The sequence below is a fragment of the Boleophthalmus pectinirostris genome, unplaced genomic scaffold, assembly GCF_026225935.1.
Source record: "Boleophthalmus pectinirostris isolate CB_2022bp ecotype Guang Dong unplaced genomic scaffold, ASM2622593v1 HiC_scaffold_6, whole genome shotgun sequence".
NCBI classification, from domain to species: Eukaryota; Metazoa; Chordata; class Actinopteri; order Gobiiformes; family Gobiidae; genus Boleophthalmus; species Boleophthalmus pectinirostris.
The window spans coordinates 9,660,872-9,688,198 of record NW_026571447.1 but is presented as its reverse complement, the minus strand read 5'-3'; the positions used below and the strand labels follow the sequence as shown (position 1 = coordinate 9,688,198).

General features: G+C 36.7%; 1 protein-coding gene across 1 annotated transcript in view; it reads right to left on the bottom strand.

The window, feature by feature from the left end:
- The window catches only part of bbs9 (Bardet-Biedl syndrome 9), a 302,584-nt gene that overhangs the window by 261,690 nt on the left and 13,567 nt on the right, over positions 1–27,327 (bottom strand). Inside the window, 7 exon segments of the mRNA XM_055164219.1 lie at positions 2,929–3,031; positions 3,465–3,518; positions 3,602–3,678; positions 4,544–4,725; positions 14,666–14,795; positions 21,825–22,008; positions 22,151–22,235. Of these exon segments, the coding sequence (XP_055020194.1) occupies positions 2,929–3,031; positions 3,465–3,518; positions 3,602–3,678; positions 4,544–4,725; positions 14,666–14,795; positions 21,825–22,008; positions 22,151–22,235 (815 nt within the window).

The window sequence follows — 27,327 nt, the reverse complement described above, 5'->3', positions numbered from 1 at the left end:
ATAATACTCCCTACAACTGTACAACTCACCCTTATGTGACAGATAATACTCCCTACAGCTGTAGAACAACTCACCCTTATGTAATACTCCATACAACTGTACAACAACTCAGCCTTATGTCCTATAATACTCCCTACAACTGTACAACAATTTAGCTTTATGTAATATAATACTCCACACAACTGTAAAACAACTCACCCTTATGTAATATAATACTCCCTACAACTGTACAAAAACTCACCCTTATGTAATATAATACTCCCTACAACTGTACAACTCACCCTTATGTGACAGATAATGCTCCCTACAGCTGTAGAACAACTCACCCTTATGTAATACTCCATACAACTGTACAACAACTCAGCCTTATGTCTTATAATACTCCCTACAACTGTACAAAAACTCACCCTTATGTAACAGATAATACTTCCTACAGCTGTACAGCAACTTACCCTTATGTAACAGATAATATTTTGATTTATACATATACATTTATATAATTATGCCTTATTTGACTCAAGTCTCTGGCTATGTTTGCTACTTATTTAGAATTTATTATAGCATTTATATACTGTATATTTGTTTCTCTTTGTTAATACAATATATTGTGACAGGTGAGCTACTGTGTCCAAATAATTTCACTTGTGTATCAATCAGTTCAATCAGTATCAGTTTAGTTTGTGTATCAATAAAGTCTAAGTCAAGATTACATAGACCTGTCACGATAACAGATGAAAAGTGATATATTGCTACAGAAAATGCATCGAGATAAGAATTTGTGGTGGTAAAGAGCTTTATGTTTTTTGTCATGAATCATGGTTTAGTCTGAGTACTCTGTGGTCAGCTCAGTTCGAGGCTCACAACAAATGGAGGTTTTTCCCAAGCGAGAGAGAATGACGCTCACATCTTGAAATCATAAATCCAAAATCCGTAGTGTTCTCGTCTAAAGATGCAGGAACAACTTCTGAGTGTGATCGATGATACTCTCCACAAACCCTGGGAACATTTAGGATCGTGCATGGATCGCTTTGGATGCTTCAAGAATGCCGGATGATTGACAGAATTAATGTAATCAATATGTCAGGGGATGTTTCTATACCGTACGTCTGGTCTACTTTCGAAACTAAAAACAAGTTAATGTGGAACTCCCAATTCGAGCATAAATTACGGCAATCTTTTGACATAGGGCTGGAGCTACAAGTCTTGAGTAAATGGTTTGTATTAGACTGACTATAAATTTTAACAAATGGTGCTCTAAGTTAAAAGCAGAAGGTAGAATATGATTTGCAATTAGAATAGTGAAAAGGCCTTCAAAGAAACCAGAACATACATTTTGGATAGTTTCATATTCTTGAAATATTATAACATTCTTCTTTTCAGATATTGAACATTGTGAGATGATACTGCCCATGGGCCTTATTGAACAGGTTAAGTCTGACATGTGGGTGAAAAATGTCGAGAGATATTCAGCAAATTCTCAGAGCCAGGAATTATGCTCACAACATTGAGGCCAGAATAAAACCTGGGACAGCCTAGACCATTGTTTCCCAAAGACTAGGTCAGGTGGGTCGCAAGAGATGTTTTTTTGAGTCACCTTGTCATGATCTACATGTAGGTCTGCAATAAACAGTCCTGAAACATGAGATTTTCTGTTCTCACAAAAATGAAGACAAAGCACTGAAACAGACTGAATGCTGCGCCTGATCTGCTGCTGCGCTCTCCTCCTGACTGGAACACGCTACAAAAATGCAGACAGACCCACCTATCTCATTAGAAATGTTGCAATGTTAAGGCATGTTTGGTATAATTTCTAATCTTTTTGTAAATTATTTTATTGACTATTTTGTTCCAGTATTGCTGGTCCAATTGAATGTTTAAAAGAAAAAGAAATGGGCTACATTTAATGTTCAAATAGGCGACTTATAGATCCTTTTATTACTGGTTCAATGACTGTTTTTCATTGTTTAATACGTGAGTAATACTAATTGTTCAGAGAGACATGATCATTCAGTCAACAATAAAATATTCTCATTAATGTTCAATAATGGTCAAATCCACCTTCATTTTGTGATTTATGAATAATGTCTATTGACTTGGGTCGCAAAGGTTGGTGACTTTTAAAAGTTTTGGAAACACTGGCCTAGACCACAAGACTATGGTGCCGAATGCTGCATTTATGTTTGGAAGGAACCGACATGTGAGCTTGCACAGGTTGTTAGGTTGTTAGACACATGTTAGATTTAAATAGAGGGAATTATGCAAAATCAACTTTTTTGGAGCTTTTTAACATATTGTAGCACTGTTCCCTCGTCAAAACCATGCCCGAAGAAGGTTGAGATGTCATCTTTGTATGTTTGAGTAATGTAGCCTATCCCAGGTCCTATTCAAACCTTCTTTACGGTTAGCTATAAGATTCTATCCAAGGCTCAGCCCACAAGTCTATTTCACCCATGCTCCCACACAGCAAATGATACAAAACAATAAACTACAACTTAACAAACCTGATGCGATGTGCAATAGTTTCATTAGCGAAATGTAAATTGATTGTAATGTGATAGTGCTCTGAAGGGGGAGTGGGACTCAGAGCGTCAAAAACAAAAGTGAAATTCAATCATTCATGTTAATAAATTGTATTATGTATGATATGTACTATGTGTTAGCGATAAATACCCCATAGAAGTGTAATATTCCCTCTTTATGAATATTACTAATGATCTTTTTTTTTGTCTTTAGACTTTTTTTTTTCCACAGTCAGAGAAAAGGTCAGTTTTTTGTGGGGCAGTTGAAGGAATTGAAGGATGGGTCAAATGCAGAGGGGGACAATACAGATACCTCAACCTTAATGAAACATGCATTATCAAAACGCATTATTATCAACGTACTTATAGCCCATAAGGTCTGTAAAGGTGCATAAGAGGAGTGACTTACTCATGGTGTCCAGGACAAAGTTGTTCTGGGTGACGGCCAGAGGAGGCTGTACGATCACACTCAGCCTGGGAGCCTGGACCACCCCAGTGCACTTCAGCTGCAACTGTGGGCACAGGGAAGCACCATTAGTCAGAGCATGTGGTGAAAAAGAATCAGTCAAAATACTACAAAATCGGGCTACAAGATTATATGAGCATAAGTAATCAAATCAAAGTCGCTGTTTGAATGGATGTAATTACAAAATCGCAAAGGCTATTTTGGTTTTCTCCACAAACAACAAAATATTCTGTTTTATTCAGAAATACAACTGCTAACCCTGTAGTTTAGATGTGATTCTTGCGTTACTTTGTCAGTTTAATTTCAGTGTTTTTGTCCTTTTTTCTGGATAAGTTAAAAAAGCAAATTTTGAACAGAATACTATTATTATAACATAAATCACAAACCCAATCACTCATCGCTTGTCAGAATAATTACAATATTTTTCCCAAATTGATCAGCCCTAGTACAAAAATATACAGAAATATTGATAAACTTACCTGCACAGTTACTGAAGGTACAGGCAACCCATCAATGTCTTGAATATGAGCTTGCTATAGTTTAAAAAAAATAAATAAAAATTACAAATGTCTTAAGAAAGTAACCTTAGTGGAGTTTGTGGAGTTCCAACACTTACTGATGGCTTGTCCATGTTCTTTGATATAACAGCTGTCACAGTGAGGTCTTCCTGAGTGTCGGCTTTTGGCAGGATATCTGCAATCACATGTTTCACATTGTATATATACATATATAATATGTGCGGTATGCTTTATGATAATAGTCAGTGGTACTGTGTAATGTTCAGAGTGCATAGTATTTTACAAGCCCAGAGTTTATCTACTAAACTCATCTACGCATTATTATTATCTGTGCTTATCTTTATTTGACACATTTTCTTGATTGAACAGGGCTTTAATTCTATAATAAACTCTTGTAAATGTCTAATTCTATTATGCCTGCATCTTTTCTGTGACCAGTGTGGATTCAGTATGGAAGAGAAAAATGCTTCACTGTCAGGCAAATGTAAGAACAGCTAGAAATGATACAACTTAGGTGGACATGTGTATCGGAACAAGCAGAAAGTCTTCTTGTCAGACTAGTCTAAACAAGAGAATAGAAGCAGAGCACTTTCAGCTCTTAAGGAGCAAATGGAAACATGAAACATGGAGAATAAAAATACTATTATGGGAGAGTTTTTGAAGTTCGCTTATAAGAAGATGAGATGTATGGAATTTACAAGTTGTAGTATACAGTACCTGATTTTAGGTCATTCGAGTACTTACTAATATACCTGTTTCTTGCTGGGTTTTCTGTCAATATTTAATATAGAAAGTGGCAATTAAAATTATATTGATAAAATTATGTTTTTGTTATTATAACACTAATATAAATAATCTGCTTGAACATTTGTGAATTTACCTGTTGGCTATTTCATGGGAAAACACAATGGTATCAATATGGAAAGCTGGCCCTTTACCTCCTACAATGTGAAAACCACCATATAAACAATATACCGACTAACTGAAGTGACCAATTTACAGATGTGCTCCTTAGCTGCCCTCTGTCCAATAAGCAGTACCTTGAGTCCTGGAGGCCTCCCTGATGTACTTCTGCAGGTTTTTGAGCTCGACGTCCATCTGCTCGTAGTCCACATCACGGGCGTCCACTTTGGGAGTGGAGTAAAAGGACGGGTCAGTGCCCATGTACGAGCACAGCAGCTGTCCTTCTGAACTCAAGGAGACCACCACGCCTCTCAGCTCCCTGGTAACCACACAACAGGAGACGACTCAAATATGAATGTAATATACAATGTTTGGGATTATTTGCATGTCTGAGATCATTTCCATATATTTGCTCCTCAATAATTCAATACAGGATTGAAATAAAAAAGGATAGCAGATCCTCCACCAGAAAAGTTACACAATGCACCTTTAAGCTGTAAATATTGAAACTTTAAAGCTTTGAAATTTTGTATTTGGAAAAGATTGAAATATAACTAATAATAACTGCAAAACTGCAATTTGAATGGACACAATTAGCAAATCGCAAACTTTAAAAATTTTGGAAGTATCATAATTACATCAACAAACAAAACATGATGTTTTCTTCTACACAAAACTGCTAACTTTGTAGTTTAAATCTCTACAAATATATTCTGAAATGTGATTCTTATATTAGTTTGTCAGTTAATATTTCATTCCTTTTGTCAGTTCTTTTGGATGCGTTTAAAATGTGAACTTTGAATAGAACGTTATTGAATCATAAATCACAAAACCAATCACAATGCATGTCAGAAAAATCGCAATTATATAGATATTTTCTCCAAATCATTCAGCTCCAGTTCTGTGCACATTTTAAATTCATCTAGAGGCACTGACATTTGAGGGAAGACTGAAATATGAACTGCTAACTGAAGCCAAGAATGTCATTTCAGAACATATTTGTAGTGGTCTAAACTACAGAGTTATACACTTTATACAAGATAAGACAGAAAAATAAGATGTTTGCAGCAATGGACTTAAATAACTGTAGACTTGCAATTTGTTAATTACGACTATATATCATATTGCAATTTTGATTTGTTTGTGATTAATCTTGCAGCCTAAACGTACAGAACAGCAATATAAAATGTTTGGGATCATTAATACTATAGATTTATCTGTGTCACTTTTTAATAATTAAGACTAATTAAGGTGTAGTTAAGTGTGAAGAAATTGTCAATTAATAATTAACAAATAGTTTATTAAGAATGATGGGGCTGACACTGACACATCTTGACAGGACTGTACTTGAAAGAAAGTTAATTTGTTTGTTTGTTTGTTTGACCTGGTCCTTGAAGGGTTGACTGGGTTTTGTGTTCACCCTGTGTGTGTGTGTGTGTGTGTGTGTGTCTGTGTGTCTGTCCATCCGCAATAATTCTACCATTTATGGACTGATTGTCACCAAATTTGGTACGTGGGTCAAGCCCCTGTGGGTCAAGTTTGGTGATGATCCAAGGTCATTTGGGGTCACACGAGTCAACTGAAAGGTCATGCCATTATAAAGGATAGGCAATTTCGCCAATTTCTGAACTATCTGTGGGCTAAAATATTCACCCAATCATCACACAAGTTGGCACACACATAACCGAGGTACACTGGATGTTACAGGTTGAAACCGTCAAGGTCACTTGAAGGGCAAAATATGCGTTTTTGGTCATAACTCCGTGAAGGATGGAACTAGAGCAATGGGAGTGGTCTCAAAATTTCAGAAAAATGATTATCTATTTATAATTCTATGCATTTGTATAGTAAAATATTAATAGGTTTCGAGATAATCACTAATTATAACAGTTCCTTTTTCTTTCAGTGTGTGCCATTAAAATTCTAATTGTAATGAAAATAATTTCCATTTCTTGTTTTTCTGGTGATACACAACACACTGACATATACAGAACTAATGAAAAATGACATTTTGGTTACACACTAGTAAACACAGACATTCTAATGTGTGATCAATATCACACAAATGTTCATGGGCACTGTACAGATACACACATTGCATTGTGGATATAATGATCATGTAATATGGGTTGGCCTCCTCATAAACTGCTTCTGTGGTGATAAACTGACCCCACCAAGGCCTCATGGGGGACCAGGTTGCTCTCTCTGATCGCGCTTGTTTTATGTCTATTTTTGTTTTCATCTGTATAATTAAAAAATAAAAAAAATAATTAAAAAAAAAATTAATGAAGGGATTAGGAGTTCTAAACATGTGTTCATTATTGATACTCTGCAGTGACATCATGCAAAGGGGTGTTCTATATGTATGTCTAAGATGAAATGTCCAGCAACTGAAAAACTAATGCAAGCGAGGTTTTAACTGTAATTTTATACGTAAGAGACTTCAATATTTGCCAAGATATTTTTTGCAGCTGTAAATCACACTTTTAAATTGTGTACAAATCTGTAATTTCAGGAAGCAAAAATTGTTTACTTCATAGGCTGCATCTGACAGAGATTTTCAGCATTGCTCCATCATTTGCTTCAATAAAACGCCCTTGTAATCGCCAAAAAAAGAAATTAAAATCACCTAAAACATGATAATCCATTGTCAAAACACATTCAGAGCGTATCCGTGTGTGTACAATGAGCTTCATAACATTTGGCTTGTTTTCCAATACCGTGCAGCTCTAGACATTAGCACCTGGGACAGACACCAGCAGAATGTGAGGAAATGCTGACTGATGCAATGTGTTTAAAGTGAAGCGATTGTTAAGTAGTTACAGATGTGTTATGGTTCCAGGCCAGTGAGTCCATAGTGTGAGGGAGGAGACGGGAGGAAAGAGGAGGGGAGGGGGGAGAACCAGCCACAGCTATCCTTTTAGTTAAATATCATAAATTGTCCACTTTAAACTGACTATAAACCACTTCCCATCAATGAGAGAGACTGTTTTTACACAAGAGGTGGTAATGGTTATTAACAAGGTCTCCATTGTATTCTGGGGGTCATTTACTAGGCTGTTCCGTTCACATTACGGCTTCCTACGGGGTTAGTGGGGCTGTTGGTTGATAGTGTTGGTTTTAGAGTTTTAGTTCCCATATGCAGTGTTTTAATAAGAAATTTCAATTTAGTTTTAGCTTGTTTTATTTGTTTGTTTTTTTGTTTGTTTTGTTTGTTTGTTTTTTTACTTATCATGTGGTGTTTTTTTTTTTTTTTTTTAAGTTAACAGGGTCTTTTAGTTCAGTGGAGATTGGCAATTCCAGGACTGAAATGATCCAAATGACTCTAGTGAAGGTGTATGGAGTTTAAAATCTGTCTGGTGGAACAGAGTGTTTTCTGTTTGAGAGAAGAACTCAGCCTAAATATGCAGGGTCTGTGTGTTCAAACATGTGAATGAAACAAAACACAACTCAGACGTGTGCTAACTGCTGTAATATCCACAACACAGGCGTTTTAAGCCCAAAAAAAACACAAGTCAGCAAATGTTTTAAGAACTTAGTGGTTTAGAGCTGATTAGCCCTGAGCAAATTTTTGAACTTTAATATAATTTTTTTTTCTTAATCAAACATTTACTTCCAAAACCAGGTGGTGGGCGGTCACTGTCAGTGTTGGTGGGTGAAGCCATACCATAACCTGCTGCTCTCTGGAATATTTGAAAGATTAAACTGAACAATTTCTTCTTTTTTGCTGTGAATTGTAGTAATATCTGACAAATGTTATCTTAACTTGCTACACAATCTATAAGACTGTTATTGGAGGTGAAAAGTGACCGGATACTTAAAAGCGTACTGTGTAACTTTCTGGTTGGGGGTCATTAAACAGCTCTGCCTTACATTTATTCAATTACCAGTGGTTTTATAGCTCAAAAATAGGTAGAAAAACTACATTCTGGCTGTAAACGGGTTGCCTCTTCACAGATCTGACCTGTAACTTGGTCAGTTTGGTCAGACTTTTTCAATTTAGAAAATGATTTTAGTTTTGGACAAGATTTAGTCAAATGTTTATTTATTATTATTTTGTTTTGTTTTGTTTCATTCAACAAAAATCTCATATGTTTACCAATTTAGTCGGCTAAATTCATCACTGATACTTTGGAGTGACATCACGCTGGGGATGTTGTACATGTATGTCTACTGTCAAAATGTTTAACAGTTACAATGGTGGCACAATGCACACATTGGCAAAAACTGACAAAATGTTTTGATGTAGTCAGAAAAAAAACTAAATAATTTGAAACAATGCATGTTCAGGAGCTGGTAATCAATACACAGGTTCATGGTCCTGTTTGGTGATTTGATTTTCAACAAAAAAGGTGAGAGTGACTCATGGAAAAAGTTTTAAGAGAATTATTTAAGAGCACAAATCATTTCACCTTGAAGTTGTAGTTCCAACCAAGTCAGCTCTTCAGTCAGATTGTGTTAAAATAAAACTCAGATTAAGATTAAGACTTACTTGAGTAACAGAGCTTCTAACCTTAGTTACCTTCACAGCCCCAGGGAATGCTGATGACATCAGCTGCAAAGTACAGCTTTAGTTTTATAGATTTAGTCAACCAAAGAACATATTTAGTATTTTCACTTTGATAAATAGTATGTTTGATGCTTGATGGGGCATATACAGGTGTGTTCCTTGGACTTGAGTTTGTTTATGGACTGGTTTTGGGGCTCTGGGATTGAAAGTGGACCTTGGATACTCTCCACTTGCTCCTTTCGTTCATGTTGTTTTTGCAATTTGACAAAAATATCAGTACTTTTAGTTGATGAAAATGTATACTTTTGGTCATAGTAGATCATTTTGTTTAAGGTCAATAAAAATATGACTAATCCAAACTATGACCGACGAAATTAACACTGCCTATGAACATTTTTTAAAATGTTAATGTTTTATTTAGATCAGGGGTCTCCAACCTGTAGCTCGGGAGCTACCAGTAGCTCTCCGCCCCAGTAGCTCGCTAAGCAATTTCGGAATTATACCATTGTGCTGAATAACAAAAAACTGGTTAATTACATGCCAATTGTATTATGTATGTATCATTTTAAAGACCAACTTTGTGCACTAATAAATGGTTTATGGTTTACAGGCACCATAGGAAAAAGGTTGGAGACCCTTGATTTAGATTATAATTTGGGGAAGGATAATGGACAGAAGAACAAAATATCCTATGTCTGTCAATCTAAAACACTAAATTTCAAAACCTTGAGTAACATTTTGCAAAATTTGCGATGAACTCTGAACAGCATACATGATATCAAAATAGTTTGTATGGAGGGTACAATCATCAGTAAAATTTTAATTTCAATATCTGATTTTTACAGTCATAAAAACACAAAAACTGAACTACTTAATTTAAAAATGTATGTGGTCCAAATGTATTGCTCATTTACCTTATGCATTCTGAGCACCCTAATTTTTCACCGCAATGAGTTTAAAAGCAATTTTCAGGTGTCAGAGCAGTTTTGCTAACAATAACTAGCATGTTAACAGCTGACTTCCTCATTATTGGACATACAGTGCTTTATAATTAGATGCAGACACTGGACATTGGACTTACTTTGACCTTAAGAGCTGTTCATACATATCTGTATAAGAGCAAGAAAAAAATTAACTCAAATATGTGAAAAAAAAAAGAAACTGAAAAAGAACAGGCCCTTTAAAAAAGTAAAAATAGAATTCTTGAGGGGCACTATTATTACTGGAGTCTTACACGCCTAAAGTATTTACCCATGTGATAGGTTTATTAGTTATTAACAATGCATTTGAGCAGGTGCAGAAAAGCTGGAAGTTCAATTCTTGTAAAATACCAAGGACGTAGTACGCACAAACTTGATAAATGTCCAACAGCCCTAAATTCTACCTTGTATAAAATGAGAAATCTCCGGGTTCACATCCTTACATTGGCGTATATACTGTACACATCTGGCTCGGAGTGATTAAAACAGACATAAATTGGCGGGTTGTTACCAGATATTAGACCTGCTCCTTCACATAAACAGACTTTACTTAGGCGGCTGGCCCGGGTATACCGACGGCTGCCAAGGTATATTTGGCACTTCACTTCAGCGCGTCCAGCTTTTCCCATACATTGATTTATTTGTGACAGTCTCTCTCCCACACGTATTGACAAGCGTGCGAGCCGTGAAAACCCCCACCTCTTCACACGCGTTCTGGATCCGATCACAAATCACATGGTTGGGGTCTGCTCTTATAGCTATTCCCAGCAACCAGGACAGCTGAGTTTACAAATGGCCAGTTTCAGGAACACCTCGCACCAGTCAAGACCCCCAAAAAACTGACGAATTCAAGGAAACGTTGTGTTAAATGTTATTATTAAGTCATTTGGTAATATTGACAGATGCGGAGAGTTTCGCTAAGGAAAAATGTGATGTTGTAAATAGCGAACGCAGCTGGTCATAAGTCTTGTCAAAAATGTTTGTTCTTTCCTGTGGCAAATTTACAAGAATATGAATAAGCATAATGATTCTTATCTTGCAAGTGTCTGTGGAAAAATGTGGATTAAAGGTGTACTATGAAACTTTTATGGTGAGATGTCAACAACCTACTGTTTCCATTTTAATGTTTTGCCTGGATTGTTCCAAAGTATGTCATTCAACTTTTCTAACTTGCATTTGTGGGGTCGCCTCTCCGCAAATCTGACCTGTAACTTGGTCTGGTGTTGTTAGACGCTTGTCTCAATGAATACGTTTAATGCCACACTGTGAAACATTCCAGGCAAAGCTATTACATCTACATGGAGACTAGCTGTTTACAAACCCTCCACCAGAAAAGTTACATAGCGCACTTTTAACGTAGTGACAGTATTAAAAACTATGATGCTCAATTGGATTCTTTGGAACGCAGATGAATATGTTGAACAGTGAGCAAATCTTGTTATCTAAAAAAATACTGAAAAAAGGGAAGTGCAGATTGTTTGTGGTAAGTAACTGTTTAACAAATATAAAAATATCAGAAGTAGAATGACTTTGGCGCAAGAAAAAAATGACTTTGTGACTTAGATCTCAACAAACATGTTCTGAAATTCTTATAATTCTAGTACTGAAGCATTAGCCTAATTGCAATTTGTGGAAACCGTCTGACCTCGCAGCATTAGGATTCATTTGCTCGACGATAGGCGGGTATTTTTTTTATTTAACCAATCGCTGCTATTTGGTTCTGAGATATGTAATGGGCAGCTAGCGGGGCGGCATGGTATATTAAGCTTTTCCCACATCCCGTAGGAAGAAGGGCAATTCACCAAACATTTTCTTTGTTCCGGCTTTATATCCTCAATCTCGGGAATCGTTGCCAACACAGAATGTATGGCTTCGTGTACATCTCAACTGTTTTGTTTATTGTTGTGCTGTACCACACAGCTCTTCACTGATTGGCCGATGTGTGGTCTACAACTTCCAGGGTTCTTGCAAACTGTCTAGTGTATTCTGATCCCTGACCTAGTCGCTGGAGAGAAATGAAATTGAGCGGAGGCACTAGGTGGCGCCAGCCTGGCTACTAAAGTGTCATATTTATTAAATGTAATGTAAATGTAATGCTCCTGGATGGGTTTAAAGGTGGATTATGTAACTTTTCCGGTGGAAGGTCACCTGCTTGCCTCCATGGAGATGTTATTGCTTGGCCTGGACTGTTCCACAGTATGCCTTTAAACTTATCTCTGTGGAGACAACCAGCTGACGCCATCAGGTCAAATTACATGTCAGATCTGTGAAAAGGTAACCCCATAAGATTACAGGTGTTTCAAGGCATTTTCAGTTACAGAAACAACTGTAATTGAGAAAATGCAACATTGCTAAATTTAATGCCATACACTGAAACATTCAGGAAAAACAGTAAAACCGTCATGAAGACAAGCAGCTATCATAACCTCTACCAGAAAAGTTACTTAGTGCACATTTCAGATGCTCTGTGAAATTAATCAGGATTTGAAAAAAAAAAAGCTAAGTTTACACCAAAATGTTGCCTGTCCCCATTAATCAATCTCATACAACTAAAATCATTAACTCAATTATATATTAGAAAATCAAATGCCTCATAACATAGCACAGAGCTGCCATTATAACCATTTACTGTGGGCGTTTCCGTGCGTGTATTTCTGCTGCGTCCTCTCCCACAGTGCCATGGCGAGGGCACGATGACTATCAACAGCTTTAGAACAACACTGCCTGGGCCTAAACCAAACAGCTCGCCAGACCACCACTATCTGCAGCATCTAAAGCACACACTGGGAAACCGCATCATTTTTCACCCATGTTTGTCTTCTGTCCTTTAATTGTATCAAATTGTGGTGTGATTGTTGCTTGGGAGAGAGATGAATAAAAATGACTGGCCAGATGGGAGGATTTATGGGTTTATTTCCTAATAGTTATTCAGCGGATTTCACAAGCTGATAAACTCAAAGCTATTAGGTTGTGTACGTTTATGTCAACTGCAGTTTGGGGTTTAAGTACATATGATAGGTTTTTACATTTTTTTCTAATTATTACTTTGTTTGGTGGGATAGTACTAATGGTGAATATTTAGCTCAAATGTTCATCACTCAGATAGGAGTTTGTGAAGAAAAGTTGAAAAATATGTTGAAAATGACAGGAAGTAGTGTTGAGTTCTACAAAAGGTCATCAATACAAAAAGTCCATATAACATGCAACTTCAGTTTGCTCCTGACTGTTTAAAGATTCATTTAACATAAAAAGTAATATATTTTATTTGTCAAAAGACTTGAAGACACAACTCAGAAAATATAATCTTTAGTTTTAAGTTGTTACATGCCATGACAACAGTACTTATTTAAAACATCACCTAAGGAAGATCTACTATATGATGTTTTTATGATTCTCTAATTTTGACTAAATTTGGTGGTTGTAAATATAAATGACAGTTTTACACCAATCAAGAAGCGGTTTGTGAAGAAAAGTTGAAAAATATGTTGAAAATTACAGGAAGTAGAGAGTTCTAAAAACATACTGATGGCAGCACACTATGAAGAATTCTGTCCAAAAGTTTGGCACAATTTACACACAAGAAACACATTTTTCTGATACTTTAAACATGCTTTCAACAAAATAGATGTGTTTTCTTACATTTGTATTTGTCAGATAATTCCCTAGTGTGATGTCACAATTTACAAACAGGAAGTAAACTTTTAAAAATAATTAAATATAATGACCTTAACTGCATTTTAGTAAAATGAGTAGTCTAACTTGTCATAAACACTTTAAATGCAGTTTGGGAGTAAGTGTGCAGGCTTTGTTTCATTTTCTACGCTCCCTTTAGTAGCTGAGCACCATTGATGTGCACATACAGTACCTACTTGTTTTACTTTTTCATCATTCAGTAAACCATGGATAAGTGATGAGGTATTGACAACTGCAAGATAAAACTGCCACGAGATTGTAAGCACATAAAGAGAACGATGTAGCAATATTTATTTCCTAATCTGTACATTTGGCATGGGCATGAAAGGGGTACATTCTGGGAAACTGCGCATCTTTGAGAAGCTGTTTTATGGACGGTGCATAAAATGGTGCTCTAATGTGTATTTCGGAGGGTTATATAACTGTCTATCATAAATAACATATAAAAATGTTAGAAGTAGAAGGATTTGGGGGAGAGAAAAAAAAACTTTGTGACCTTGTGACTTCTCTACAAACATATTCTGAAATTCATAGGATTCTAATACTAATAGAGCATGTCATATTTCTTAAATGTGAATAATGTAATGGTTCTGGATGGGTTTAAAGGTGCACTGTGTAACTTTTGGTGGTAAGCTGTACATCTTTGAGAAGCTGTGTGTTATGGGCGGTGCATAAAATGGTGATCTAATGTGTTTTCAGGAGAATTATACTTATAGGGGATATGTTAGTTAGGAAATCTCATCATCTAAACAATACTGAAAAAAGGGAAGCGTACTGTTTCTGATATGTAACTGTCTATCATATATAAAAATGTTAGAAGTAGAAGGACTTTGGTGGAAGAAAAAAACTTGGCGACCTCATGATTTCTCCACGAGCATATTCTGAAATTCATAGGGTTCTAGTACTAATAAAGCATGTCATATTTCTGAAAAGTGACTAATCTAATTCTCCTGGACAGGTTTAAATGTGCACTGTGTAACTTTTCTGGTGGGAAACTGCGCATCTTTGAGAAGCTGCGTGTTACGGACGGTGCATAGAACGGTGATCTAATGTGTATTTAAGAGAGTTATACTTACTGGAAGTTGGCGACTCGGACAGCTATGGGCACGAATGGTAACTGAGCTGCCCACTTCAAAGTGACATCCTGGTAAACCAGCAGCATGTTGGTGTGGTTACCCAGCAACAGGTTAGTAGTGCCATCCGTCACTGAAGAGACAGAAGAGACAGGAAATTATAGTGTGGGAGATCAGATACAACCATTATTGTCAGTGTACATGAAGGCCTCGTAATGAAAGATGGTGGACCCTAAAAAAAAGTTGTAGGTTAATGGTCCTATATTATTCAAAACTGACTTTTGTGAGCTTTAAGCCATTTCAGAATGTTGTTAGCTCCTCAAAATATACCTGGAGTTGTGTTTTGTTTCATTCACACATGTTTTTCATTCTTTCCACCTCAGTTCACCCAATGAGTTAAACTCTACTTTGTCAAATTTTTATGGAATTTGGTAAATAGGTAAATCATAGACAGAAAAGCCAAAATTTCAGATTTTACTTTGATCGGACCATCGGTTTCCGAGATATCGCTATTTAATTTGATCACTTTTTTGTGTGAATGCCAAATTTCAGATTGCATTTACTCAGCAACTACTGGTAAGTGAAAAAATGAAAGCAACCACTTTTCTGATCATGCTAAAATTTGATATTTTGGCTTTCTTGGATATGACCCATACACCAATTTTTTTGCAACTGGACAATGTGAGGCTTCAAATTGCAATTTTTGGGGGTGAATTGCGGTTGTGATGACCCATTAGTCTACATCTCCAAAGCTCAAGATGTTCTCCTCCACCTTGTGATGTCATGAAGCAGTAGTTTTCAGCTCCCCTTTACCTCTTGTTCAGTAGAAATTGGCAGTTCCAGGTCTGAAATTAAGCAAATGATTCTGGTGAAGGGGTTTACAAACACAGTTCCTTTATTACCACATGACATCACAAGGTGGAACAGAGTATTTACTGTTTGAGAGAAGTTTGTGTGTTAAATGCGTGTGAATGAAACAAAACACAACTCCAGGTGTGTTTGTGATGAGGAAACAACATTATAAAATAGATCAGAAAATAGCTTAATATGGGCCCTTGCATCAACAATTTGCCTGGGATTCAGAATACACAATTGTACAATATTTGACAAGATCGTGAGTCTGGTCACTGTTGAATCTCCCCAAGTTCAGTTCAGGTCTGTCCGTATCAAAACAAATATGTCCACCCATGAGGAAAAAATAAAGCAAAAGAGGCGCGACGAAGGGAGCGGTGACCAGACTAATATCCCTCTGTATAAGAAATACAGAGAGAGACAAATCAACAATAGAAAAACACGTTGCAAAATGTTTCACTCCAAGTTCCACTCCAACCACTCAAATTAAGACTTTATGTAACCTGTAGTTTAACCAGGAAAGTTTAAGAGAGGTTAAGAATCTTGTTTACAAGAGAGGTCTTCTAAGGTAATAAGCGAAATGAAACCTGGTACCGTCTTTTGTGAGAGGTAAGCATGCCACTGTGCCACATTTTATTTCTATGAGCAGTGGAAGCAGCCCAAGTTTCTGGTCCCATTTCTAAATAAAGCAGTGAAGAAGAGTATAGTTCAAGACTTACATGCAAACTCTGAACACAACCACATTTCATAGCAAATTTGTCTATTAAACATTTAGTTAAGATCGGCTGCCGTAAAAAGAAAAAAAAAGACAAAAACATCTAGTAATGACCTGACAAATCCCTAATGTATATAAATTAGAATATACGAAAAGGCTAACAGTGTAAATGAGAAGTTACTAGTTTATGTAATTTTGCTTCTTTAAAGGACAAATATTGTGCTTGATTTGTACTGTATTGTTATTGGCCCTTAACATGCTCTTGAGTACCTTTGCTTTGGCATCTCATGTTTTAAAACTTAAAATAATGGCTTTGTAAGGAACCACACACTATTTCCCAGCTTGGGGGCTACCCATACTGTGATCCAGTACAGTTCGCTATGTACTGGCAGCAGAGGGAAAACAATTAAACTAGCTGATAACCGACATGCCCAGAGATTTCAATATAAACACGCAGTAGTAATGAATGTGATTTGATGGTAGAGATTCTTAGAGCAAGTCTGGAATGATGTATGGACTTTACAAACTGTGCAGAGCTCATACGTACAAAAATGTTGCGTACATGAGTTTCAACTAGGGCTGGGTATCATTAAGAAGTTGCGGATAAGGTATATACCTCGATACTTAGGCCACGATACAATACATATCTCAGTACAGTGAGCTTTCGATTCAATATGATTCAGTACAATATATTTCAAATTCGATTCGATACGGTTCAATTAAAAAATAAAGCCTAACTCATGCCTGTCTTTGTTAATTCACTTTTTGTGCAAAGTTAATCATGAAAACAGTGAGTCGAATGTGTTGAGTTTCCTTCCTCTGAACAAACTACAAATTGTAGCGTTGTAACAAAATCATTTAGTAAAATATACCAAAAAATACTCTTGACGATATATTGATACAGTAGCCCACAATATCGATAATGTATCATTACATTAAACAATATGATATATTGATATTTCGATATTTTTGCACACAACTACTTTCAACGTTAAGTTTGCAATCTATAAAAAGACAGATGAGCTGAAAGGAGATCTGTGCACAGGGAGAGGAGAAGTAAGTAAGATGTAAGGAAGTTTGTGGTAGTTTGTGGAAGTCTGTGGAAGTTTGTGGAAGTTTGTGTTTTTTCCATGTACACATTTAGTAAGAATTCCAGAGAGTGTCGAGTTTCATAAATGAGACCCGAGGCCATCTACACTCCAGGGCATCCACATATGATGCAACAATCCTGAGAAAATTAATACAACATAGTCTTTGTGGTTCTGAGGCAAAGGACTTTTAACAGTTTTTCTTAAAGAAGGTTAGTCAAATCAGCATGAATGGAGCAAATTATAACTACAGGTATGTTTTGGTTGAGGAAACAATGTTATTCATGGGTTTGTCATTCTGAAACCCATGGATAATATGGTTTAAAGCTCAAAAAACTCAAATATGTGCCCTTTAATGAATAGTACACATTTATACTAAGGCTATGTTTATATGATGACGGTCTGAACAGAAGACGCAAAAGTGGCGTCGCGTCTTCACTTTTTATTCCGCATTTATACAAGCATTTTCGGGAGGAAATCTGCGTGCATACGGTGACGCAAAAGTGTGTGGAATTCGATTGGGTATGCATGCCTGGCGGCTAGGTGGTGATGTATGTGATGTTAACGCTTATGCGAAGTGAGCAGATCTGACCAGAGTTTCGCGTCTTGGGCAGTTTAGACAGAAACGCTACGGCAGAGCATATTCAACTTTTCCACTCTGGAGGGTGGTTTCAGATTTTTGTGTTTTTGAGCCCCAAAAATGCCGTCACCGTAAACGAAAGGCACTTCCGATAAAGTATTTTGTCGTTTATACCCGCAAGCATTCTCGTGTAAACAGGCCCTAACAATTACCCTGCTAGAGTCTGAAAAACTGCTAATACATTGCACATCGCTGACATCATCTATTGAGGCAACGCCAACGTCTCCAAGTCCAACATATCAAATACTATAGCTACATATCCACTTTCTCCACTAACTTGTGAAACATTTTAGATTTCATACACACACATACCACCAATGAAGCAGCTACCACCTAGAGAGATCTGAGGTGATGGCCACACGCAAAACAAACATGGCCGCCTCGGAATGGGTGATATTATATAGTAGGCTAAGAGTGGTCAACCGGGTGGTACACAGTAGGGGTCAAAATGACAGAGCGTAGACTTCGCCACATAAAAGCAAACACACACCTTCCCCCCTTCCACATAGTTATAATTACAATCTAATTACAATGGCCTAGCTACGGGAGCGCGTCTAAAATATCAACGCTTTTCTTGTTAGCCTTGCCCAGCTACTATTTATATGTTCTCATCTATGGCTACACACCCTCTATTAACCTGGGTAATATTTCAAATCCTTTTATTTTCTTTTGCTTCCTTCGAAATTTATGTGGCTTTCAATTCTCACATGTCGTAAAAAAGGGGCAGAGATAAATGGCCGTAGTAAAGGCCATGATTCAGAACAAGTGAGGTTAGGAAATGCACAGGAGAGTGTAATCTATACCTGTCAAAGCCAAGGTCTGTGGGCCAAACTCAGCGCATGGGAAATTTCACTTTTATCTAGCCAGCAAAAACATTTGGAAGGTTAATATGCTGGCCGGAGAAGATTGTAACAGGTGGTAGGTTAAAATAAAAGTACGGAAATAGATTTTGAAAAATGAACAGGCTATTGAAATGGTGTACGTATGATTTTTGGGCAAAGGAGTAACATTTCTTCCTAAGAATAATTGTTTTCTATTTAATCAACGTAGCTAAAAATGGAGCATTATAACAGTAACAGTTGAGATATGTAACTACCTCATGTTCTTTTCAACATTTTTTTCTTGATTTTGGTTTGATTATGGTTGGTTAACTTCTGATTGTTTGTTTATTTTATTTTATTTTCAGCTTCTATTAAAAAGATAACATAGTTCAGAGGCATGGCAGAGGTTAATCAGCAATAGGGCAAGTAATGATTATAAAAATAAAAAAAACTATAATAAAAAAAAAAAGAAAATGTTTGATATTCAAATTTCAAAGTTTTATTTTTATAGGTGGTACACTTATGTTTATTTATTTTATTTTAAACATTGATTAAAAGTTTACATAGTTCAGAGGCATGGTGGAGGGTAATCAGCAATAGGGGAAGTAATGATCATTAAAAAAAAAAAAAAAAAAAAAACACTATTACATTTTTTGCTCTTCAGCTTTCAAAGTTTTATTTTTATGGATGGTAAACTTTTAAACCTCTATCAAAAAGTTTCCGTAGTTCAGAGCGAGAGTGAAGGCTAATCAGCAAATGTGTAATACTAATAATTAAAAAAAACACAATTAAAAAATTATAGAAAATTTCAAAGTTTAATTTTCATGGGTGGTAAACTTGTGACTGTGTTTATTTTATTTTGAAGCTGTATTGAAACGTTTACATACACTACTGCTCAAACATTTTAGAGCACCCTAATTTTTCCAGTTATTTATTGCAATTCAAGTCGTGCAAGTCCAATGAAGAGCTTTAAACGGTACAAAGGTAAATACTGAACAGACAGAGGTTTAAAAAAAGATAAAAGATGCAAAACACAAGTCCAAGCTCTACCAAAACTACCTCAGGAATAAAGAACATGACGGTAAACTTGAAAACATGGAGTGTTCAGCACAGTCTCCAGACTTAAACCCCATCGAGTTGGTTTGGGATGAACTGGACAGTGAAAAGCAACCTACAAGTGCCACACATTTATGAGAACTTTTGCAACAGACTTGGAAAGAACTTTCTGAAGAATATTTGATTTCTATTGTAAAAAGAATAAGCCACAAGTGTGTTCAGCTGTTATATCTGCCAAAGGTGGACACTTTCATGAATCAAAAGTTTAGAATATGTTTTGGTCAACAGTAAACAGTGAACAGTAAAAAACTGGAAAAAGTGTGGTGTTCTAAAACTTTTGAAAGGTAGTGTAGTTCGGGACATGGTGAAGGCTAATCAACAGTGGGGCAAATAAGGATAATGCTTTTTTTTTTTTTAATACCTGAAAGTTGATGATTGGAAGATTGGAAAAAGTCTATTGCTCCCTTACTTCTTGCTACTGATGTGTCCTTGGGCAAGACCATCACCCTTCATCACACTGAGTTCAGCACCACTTGTCAACTCCACTCATCGAAGCAATCCAACAAAACTTTGAGTCCTGTTGAAATCTGCTGTAGCGCTTTGGCCTTTATTTGATCAAAACGCTGAGAGCTGCTGTCAGGAGCTTTATTGAAGTCTCATGTGGCACTGTTTACATGGGGTCAAGTCGGACAATATATTTTCAATGGCGGACATGGTAGTGCAGATGTTTCCATGACTTGAGTGGGATCTCCTCTGTGATAGATTTGTGAGTGGTTTTTGATCGTTGACAGCAGTCGCATCCCAATACAAGCTGCTTTTGTTGGGCTGGCACATCAAGCGGTCAAATGATATACTGCTTCCAACTGTCATTTGAATAATCCCAATAGTCTGGAGCAAATATGAAAAATCAAAGTCTCTTTGAAAGCGGAGATATTTTAATTTCGTAGAATTAGAAACAGATACAAGGGAAAGATGTTGGCTACGTTAGAGCCTCCTGCTGTTTCGCCATCTGGTTGGTTTGGTCTCATCATGATTTTAATTCACATCTTTATTTTAGTAATAACAACGGATATTTTTATGTTTGATCCATTTAAATCCTTATTCATTCAGACAAACTACATGATTCTGGAAATAATAATGCAATATAAAAGCTATTTGTTTTTTTTGTAAGTAGCAATGAGAAGTTGGATTAAAATGTTTATATTTTTTTGCCATTATAAATGTAATAGTAGGCCTGCACATACATAAAAGGTTCATCAGGGGCATTTAATAACAGACTATATATGGAAATCCACAGTTGACGAAAACAAGTAATGAGTAGTTAATTAGGCTGCAATACAATTACTGTCAAAATATATATATAATTGATTTGAATAAGCAAATGTTGGTTTGTAGCCTGATTCATCAGCCGGTTTCACTTCATGGAAATTGTCTGACCTCGCAGCATTAGGATTCGTTCGCTCGACAGTAGGTGGGTACTTTTTTTATTTAACCAATCACTGCTATTTGGTTGTGACGTTTGTAATGCGTCAAATCCCGTAGGACGAAGGGCAATAACGTATTTCCCCTTGATAAAATTCAACAAACATTCTCTTTGTTCCAGTTTTAAATCCTTGATCTCTTTAATCGTTGCCAACACAGAATGTATGTCTTCGTCTACATCCATCTCAATAGCTTTGTTTACTGTTGGCCTGTACCACAATACAGACACACAGGCAGGTGCTTGAGTTTGACGTCATGGCTTCATAGCTCATCGCTGATTAGCGGGTGCACAATCTACAACTTCCGGGGTTCTTGCAAACCGTCTAGTGTATTCCGGTTTGCCCTATGTCCCTAGAATGTATCAGTTTAAAGATGACATTATAACCTCTCCCTGATAACATGAATCTGTTACTATCAGTCTGAGTCCTTCTATCCATTCTAACCCACGTCCTAGTGTACTGTTGAGCCTACATAATACTGTTATTTTGATGTGTGAGTGCTTACGTACATGATGCATAAGGGAGAAAGCAGCTGGGGTTGTATTCCAGTTTCTTCATGAAGCGGATCTGACCATTGTCACGGAGACAGTACAGGTTCCTCTCCCCCAGGACAAAGATGGAGGAAGAGGAGTGAGAGAAGGAGGGCACGGACAGCTCCAGGGCCTGCTCTCCCAGAACTAAAGTCCAGTCAGGCTACAACAGGAAAGAGTTCAATTTTTTAGATGGAGACTGTACTAAACATATTTTTCCTTTATATGCTGATGATAGGAATTTAGGAAAGATAACATGATGTAAGTCTGCACTAAAATTATTACTAGAATTATTTCCAACCTACCGTCAACCTCTTGCCTCCACTTTTCACAGGCAGGTCGGGGTCTTGTCTGCTTTCTGCTTCTGTGGCCACTGCCAGAGTTTCATACCTGTGAATCAACACCACACTTAAAAATACTGATACGGGCTGGTTCACACTGTTGTCTATTTCAGTCTGTGATTCTTTGTCTGCCTTTTTTTGTACAGCACTTTTCACACATACAGATAACAGAAAACCTTATTCATCATAAAAATAATAAAAATATATTACAAATTATTATTTTGACTCATGCAAGTTTTCTTCCTTGTTTCATTCGTACATGTTTGAGTAACTCTTTATTATTAGTCTGTCAACATCTCCAAAGATCTAAATGTTGTGTTTCATTTTGTGATGTCATGTACCTGTAGTTTTTAAGTTAGTTTAAGTTAATAGCTGCCTTTTAACTTTAGTTCAGTAGAGATTGGCAATTCCATTCGATACGATATATTTCAAATCGATTTCAGTATAATGAAAATAAAGGCTAAATCATGGCTGTGACACTAAAAGTCTTTGTTAAATCACTTCTTGTGCAAAGTGAATATGAAACACACACATTTTAATCATTAAAACAGTGAGAATGTTGAGTCATAAACGAATTTCCTTCCTCTGAACAAGCAACAAAAGTGTAGCGCTGTAACAAAATAATTTAGTAAAATATACCAAAGATGCTCTTGGTGATATATCGATACAGCAGCCCACAATAGCGATACTGTATCATCACATTAAACGATACGATATATCGATATTTTATAGTTTTGCGCACCCTTATTTGAGATCAATCAATCAAACTTTATTTACAGAGCGTTTCTCAACACTCAAAGAGACCAAAGCGCTTCACATTAAAATGAACACAAAATAAAAACATGCAAACAAATTAAACACAGAAATAAAACTGTGCAAAGTGTCACTGCATTACTGGGTGTTGAAAACCAATGTGAATAGATAAGTTTTGACCCTGGATTAAACAAAGTAAAGTATGTGATGGTGCGCATATCTGGGGGCAGTTTGTTCCAGAGTCTGGGGCCAGATGTAGACAGACAAATAACAAAGGGTTACTCAAACATGTGTGAATGAAACAAAACACAATTCTAGGTATGTTTTTGATGAGGAAACAAGGTTAAAACAGATCAGAAAATAACATAACATTGGCTCTGAATGAGGCCTCACCAAATAATATCTGGGTATAGACTTTTTGACAACCCTAGTGTACATTTTTAAGATTTTCTAATGCAGATGTAGATTATAACAGACCATATTGCCCACTGACTGCCCATTCTAAGATGTATTTTTGAACAGAGACTTTATAGTAGTTGCCGCATAGTTCTTCTGTGAATAGTCCAACAAGCTGCTTAATGGACGGCTGCCAATAGTGAAACCTTGTGATCAGTCAAACCATAACTATTTCCTATTTCCTGTCATAGCAAGTGGCCTGCAGATTAAAAGGGCCACGGTTCTAGGCTTTGGATTTGATATTGTCATTAATACTAAAACAACACTGCTATATGTACCAGTACCACCTTTCTCTGGCTAGTGATGGCTGTCCAGTCATGAGGTACTGACCGGACAGGGAGGGAGAGTTGGAGCCACTTTGATTAATGGAAGTATTAGAAAAGGCTACACACAAAGCATACAATGTTCTACTTGATGGATGAAAAAAGCAATGCTGAAAGATTTGAGGAAAATATCTACTGTAATTAAAATTTTTCTGACAAGCATTGTGATTTGATTTGCTGTTTATGTTTTAAAAATAGGATTCTGATCAAATTTTACACTTACATACCAAGAGTGAAATAGGCCTATGAAGAAAGTAACAAAACAATCATATATACTTCAGAACATGTTTGTGGTAGGGCTGTATTCAACTAAAAATATTCTCTCATCACTACTCTACATCTGCACAGGAGTTCATGCAAAAACATTTATTTATTTATAATTTATGTATAAAAAAAAGTACTAAGAATCAGTGTATTTATATAAAGACACATTCAGTTTGTGACTCATGAGTTTAATCTGCCTTTTTACATACAAAAATATGAAAAAATGCCAAATATTCAGCTAACACTTACAAATTTCTCTTTTCTACTGTTGTCCATTGACCAGTTGCCATATTTTTCGGAATATAAATCGCACTTTTTTCATGGTTTGGGTGGTCTGCAACTTATACTCTAGTGTGACTTATATATTCAATTTTTCACGCTGACAGGCGACAGAGGGCGATCTGGGCTTGTGTGCCAGTATCTGCTATTCCTATTACTTATACACTGTCACTTCGTGCTCTACTGCACACGCCTCCTGCAGAAAGAGCCGCTGTTCTGCTGCAAGTGGCGAAATATGCAGCCAAAAACAGTAATCGAGCAGCAGAAAGAAAGTTTGGAGTGAGCGACAAACTTGTAACAACCTGGAGAATGAGCCATGCAACTTTCCTGGAAGTCACTGGATCGACAAAGTCTGGACTTAAGTGACAACCGAAACCATCCTGTTGGGATTCAGAAAGGACGGAATAATTCTAACTGGAACTGATGCTGAGTCTGACGACAGCTATGCAGAAGAGGACGTGGCGCTCCGTTTACCTCCGGAGGTCACAGAGTTGCTCAGAAGTGACACCGAGGATGAAAAATTGTATGGATTTAGTGATTTGTAGTGAGATGGAGAGTTTGGTAAACTTGTTCTCTTCTGTTGTTTATGCTATAGTTATCTGAGTAACTGTTCATATGTGACATTAACAGTCTGTTGTTCTCTGTTCTATTGTTATTACTGTAACTTGCCTTTCAAGATGAAATGCCTGTTCTTGGTCAAATAAATTTACCCCCAAAAGTGCAACTTTTAGTCCAGTGCGACATATATGTTTTTTCTTCTTCATTACGCATTTGTGAGCTGGTGCGACTTATACTCCGGAGCAACTTACAGTCCGAAAAATACGGTAATCGACTAAACTACTAAAGGTTTACAGACCTAGTTTGTACAGATATGAATTACAGGGTTTGCAGTATTTACATAGAATAAAACAGGATATTTTGTTGTTTGTCGAGGAAATTATAGTACTTTAAAAATTGCTGCTTTTGAAATTTGCAAATATTGTCCATTGTGATTTAGCGATTTTAATTCAGTTGTGATTAATCTTGTTGTAAGCCAATCCTAAATGATCATTAACAAATGTGCCTTCAAATATATGCATTCTTACTATGAGTGGGCCCGCCTCTCCACAGATCTGACCTGTAACTTGGTCTAGCGACAGCACCTACTTCTCTCCATGTTATACAATGAGGTAACGCTAATACGTCAGGGCTGAACGATTTAGGAAAATATCAAATTGCAATATTTCTCACAAGCATAAACGCATCCAGCAGAATTGACAGAAAAGGTTGAAAGATGGACTGAGGAACTAATACAAGAATCACATTTCAGAACATGTTTATACAGATCTAAACTACAGGGTTAGCAGTTTTCATGCAGAAATTTTGTGGTTTGTGGAGGAAATAACGGAAATCAAAAATTGCAGCCTTCACGATTAATCTTGCAACTCAAACCAAACACGCAAACCTGTTTTCAAATTTTCACATTTACTCAAACTAAAAATACAAAATACAGGTCATTCAGCTCTGAAAACATCCCAAGCAAACATAAGCAAGGAGCAGCCCAGTCTTTTTAAAGGCACAAGCTGAGCGTTATGTCACTGGTGGAGCCAAAGGGCCTTCTCATTGATATGAAAGGGAACTCTTGGCCAAACACGCCGATTTACTTTTGGCATATTCATCAACTAAACATGGACACATTCTAAATATACTGACAGTGTACCAGTATACGCACTTGCTAACCTCTGTGTCATGGACAAACTGCAGCTCAACGCCACGGCCAAAACTCACACAGAGTCCAGGGCTAACACATCAGGCTAACATTGACGGGGCCAGCAGGCTAAATAAACCATCTATTTGAGCAGTCATCTGATATGCAATCTGAGACGCTCTGGAGATCTGCTCCATTTGATATAGAGGGATGTGACGCTTTAACGCCTTGGAAATGGAAGAAATGTAGCTGTATTATGCTAAAGAATATGGATGGGTGAAATATTGATATCATATCAGCTGACATGATATCAGTCTTTTTTTTACATTAATATTCCATACCGATAATTTATGTTATTAGGTTCTGTTTTCAGACCAAGAGTTTGTTTTCATACGTGACAGTTTCGACTGCTCCCCTGCGGTCTTCCTCAGAGTGGTCACGTGATGTTGTTTTTAAAGTAAATTTGTGGGCCTTGTTATCGGTTTGAAAAGCTTGGTATCGGCAAATATTCGTTATCGATCACAGCAGCAAACCAAAGATCGCAAATCGGTATCAGCTCAAAAAATCCATATCAGCCCATCCTTGCTAAGGAATTCAAACATTTTAAAGTGCATATATAACAGGTTAGAATATTCATTTCATTAAAACTAATATTTTACTAAAACCTTTGCCTTTTTTTTTTGTCATTTTTTCATGGGCAGCAGATATGACACACTTAGAGGTAAACCAAAACTTAAATTACACAATTGCTATGAGTATAAAAATAGATGACAGCACTTTCATTTTGTTAAACGGAGCTTTAAACTTAAAAATATGCTCCTTGCCCATAAATGATCCCTGCATTTTCTATGGAATTTTCACTGCTGATGACATGGATAGAGATATTCCATTTTAGAACTCACCACTACTTCCTATATTTTTGTATTTTTCTTCTTAACTTTTCCCCCCACAAACTGATATACAACTATGATAAATATTTAGCAGGGGTACTATATTATCCCACCAAACCAAGTAATAATTAGAAAAACATGAAAACCTGTGATACGCACTGACTTCAAAACCACTCACTTCTATTGTCTGTCATTTATCCATCACTCTACCACAACTTGCCATTAAACAGACCAACGTTACGCTGTAATTAACGAGTAATTTATGTTAGCACACAAGCACATATTGGCTTAATAACCTTCTTGAAGCGGTGACTCCCATTTGCCCTCTGCTACAGTTACTATGTCCACAGAGCCATTGCCAGCAGCAGTGAAAGAGATGTGAAGTCAGTGTTTCCAGAGGAGTATCTATGGGAGGTTCTTGATACACTTTGGGGGGAAGATAACAAACAGCTGTGGGGTCTGGGAGAGAGGCGTGTGAGGGCAGAGGGG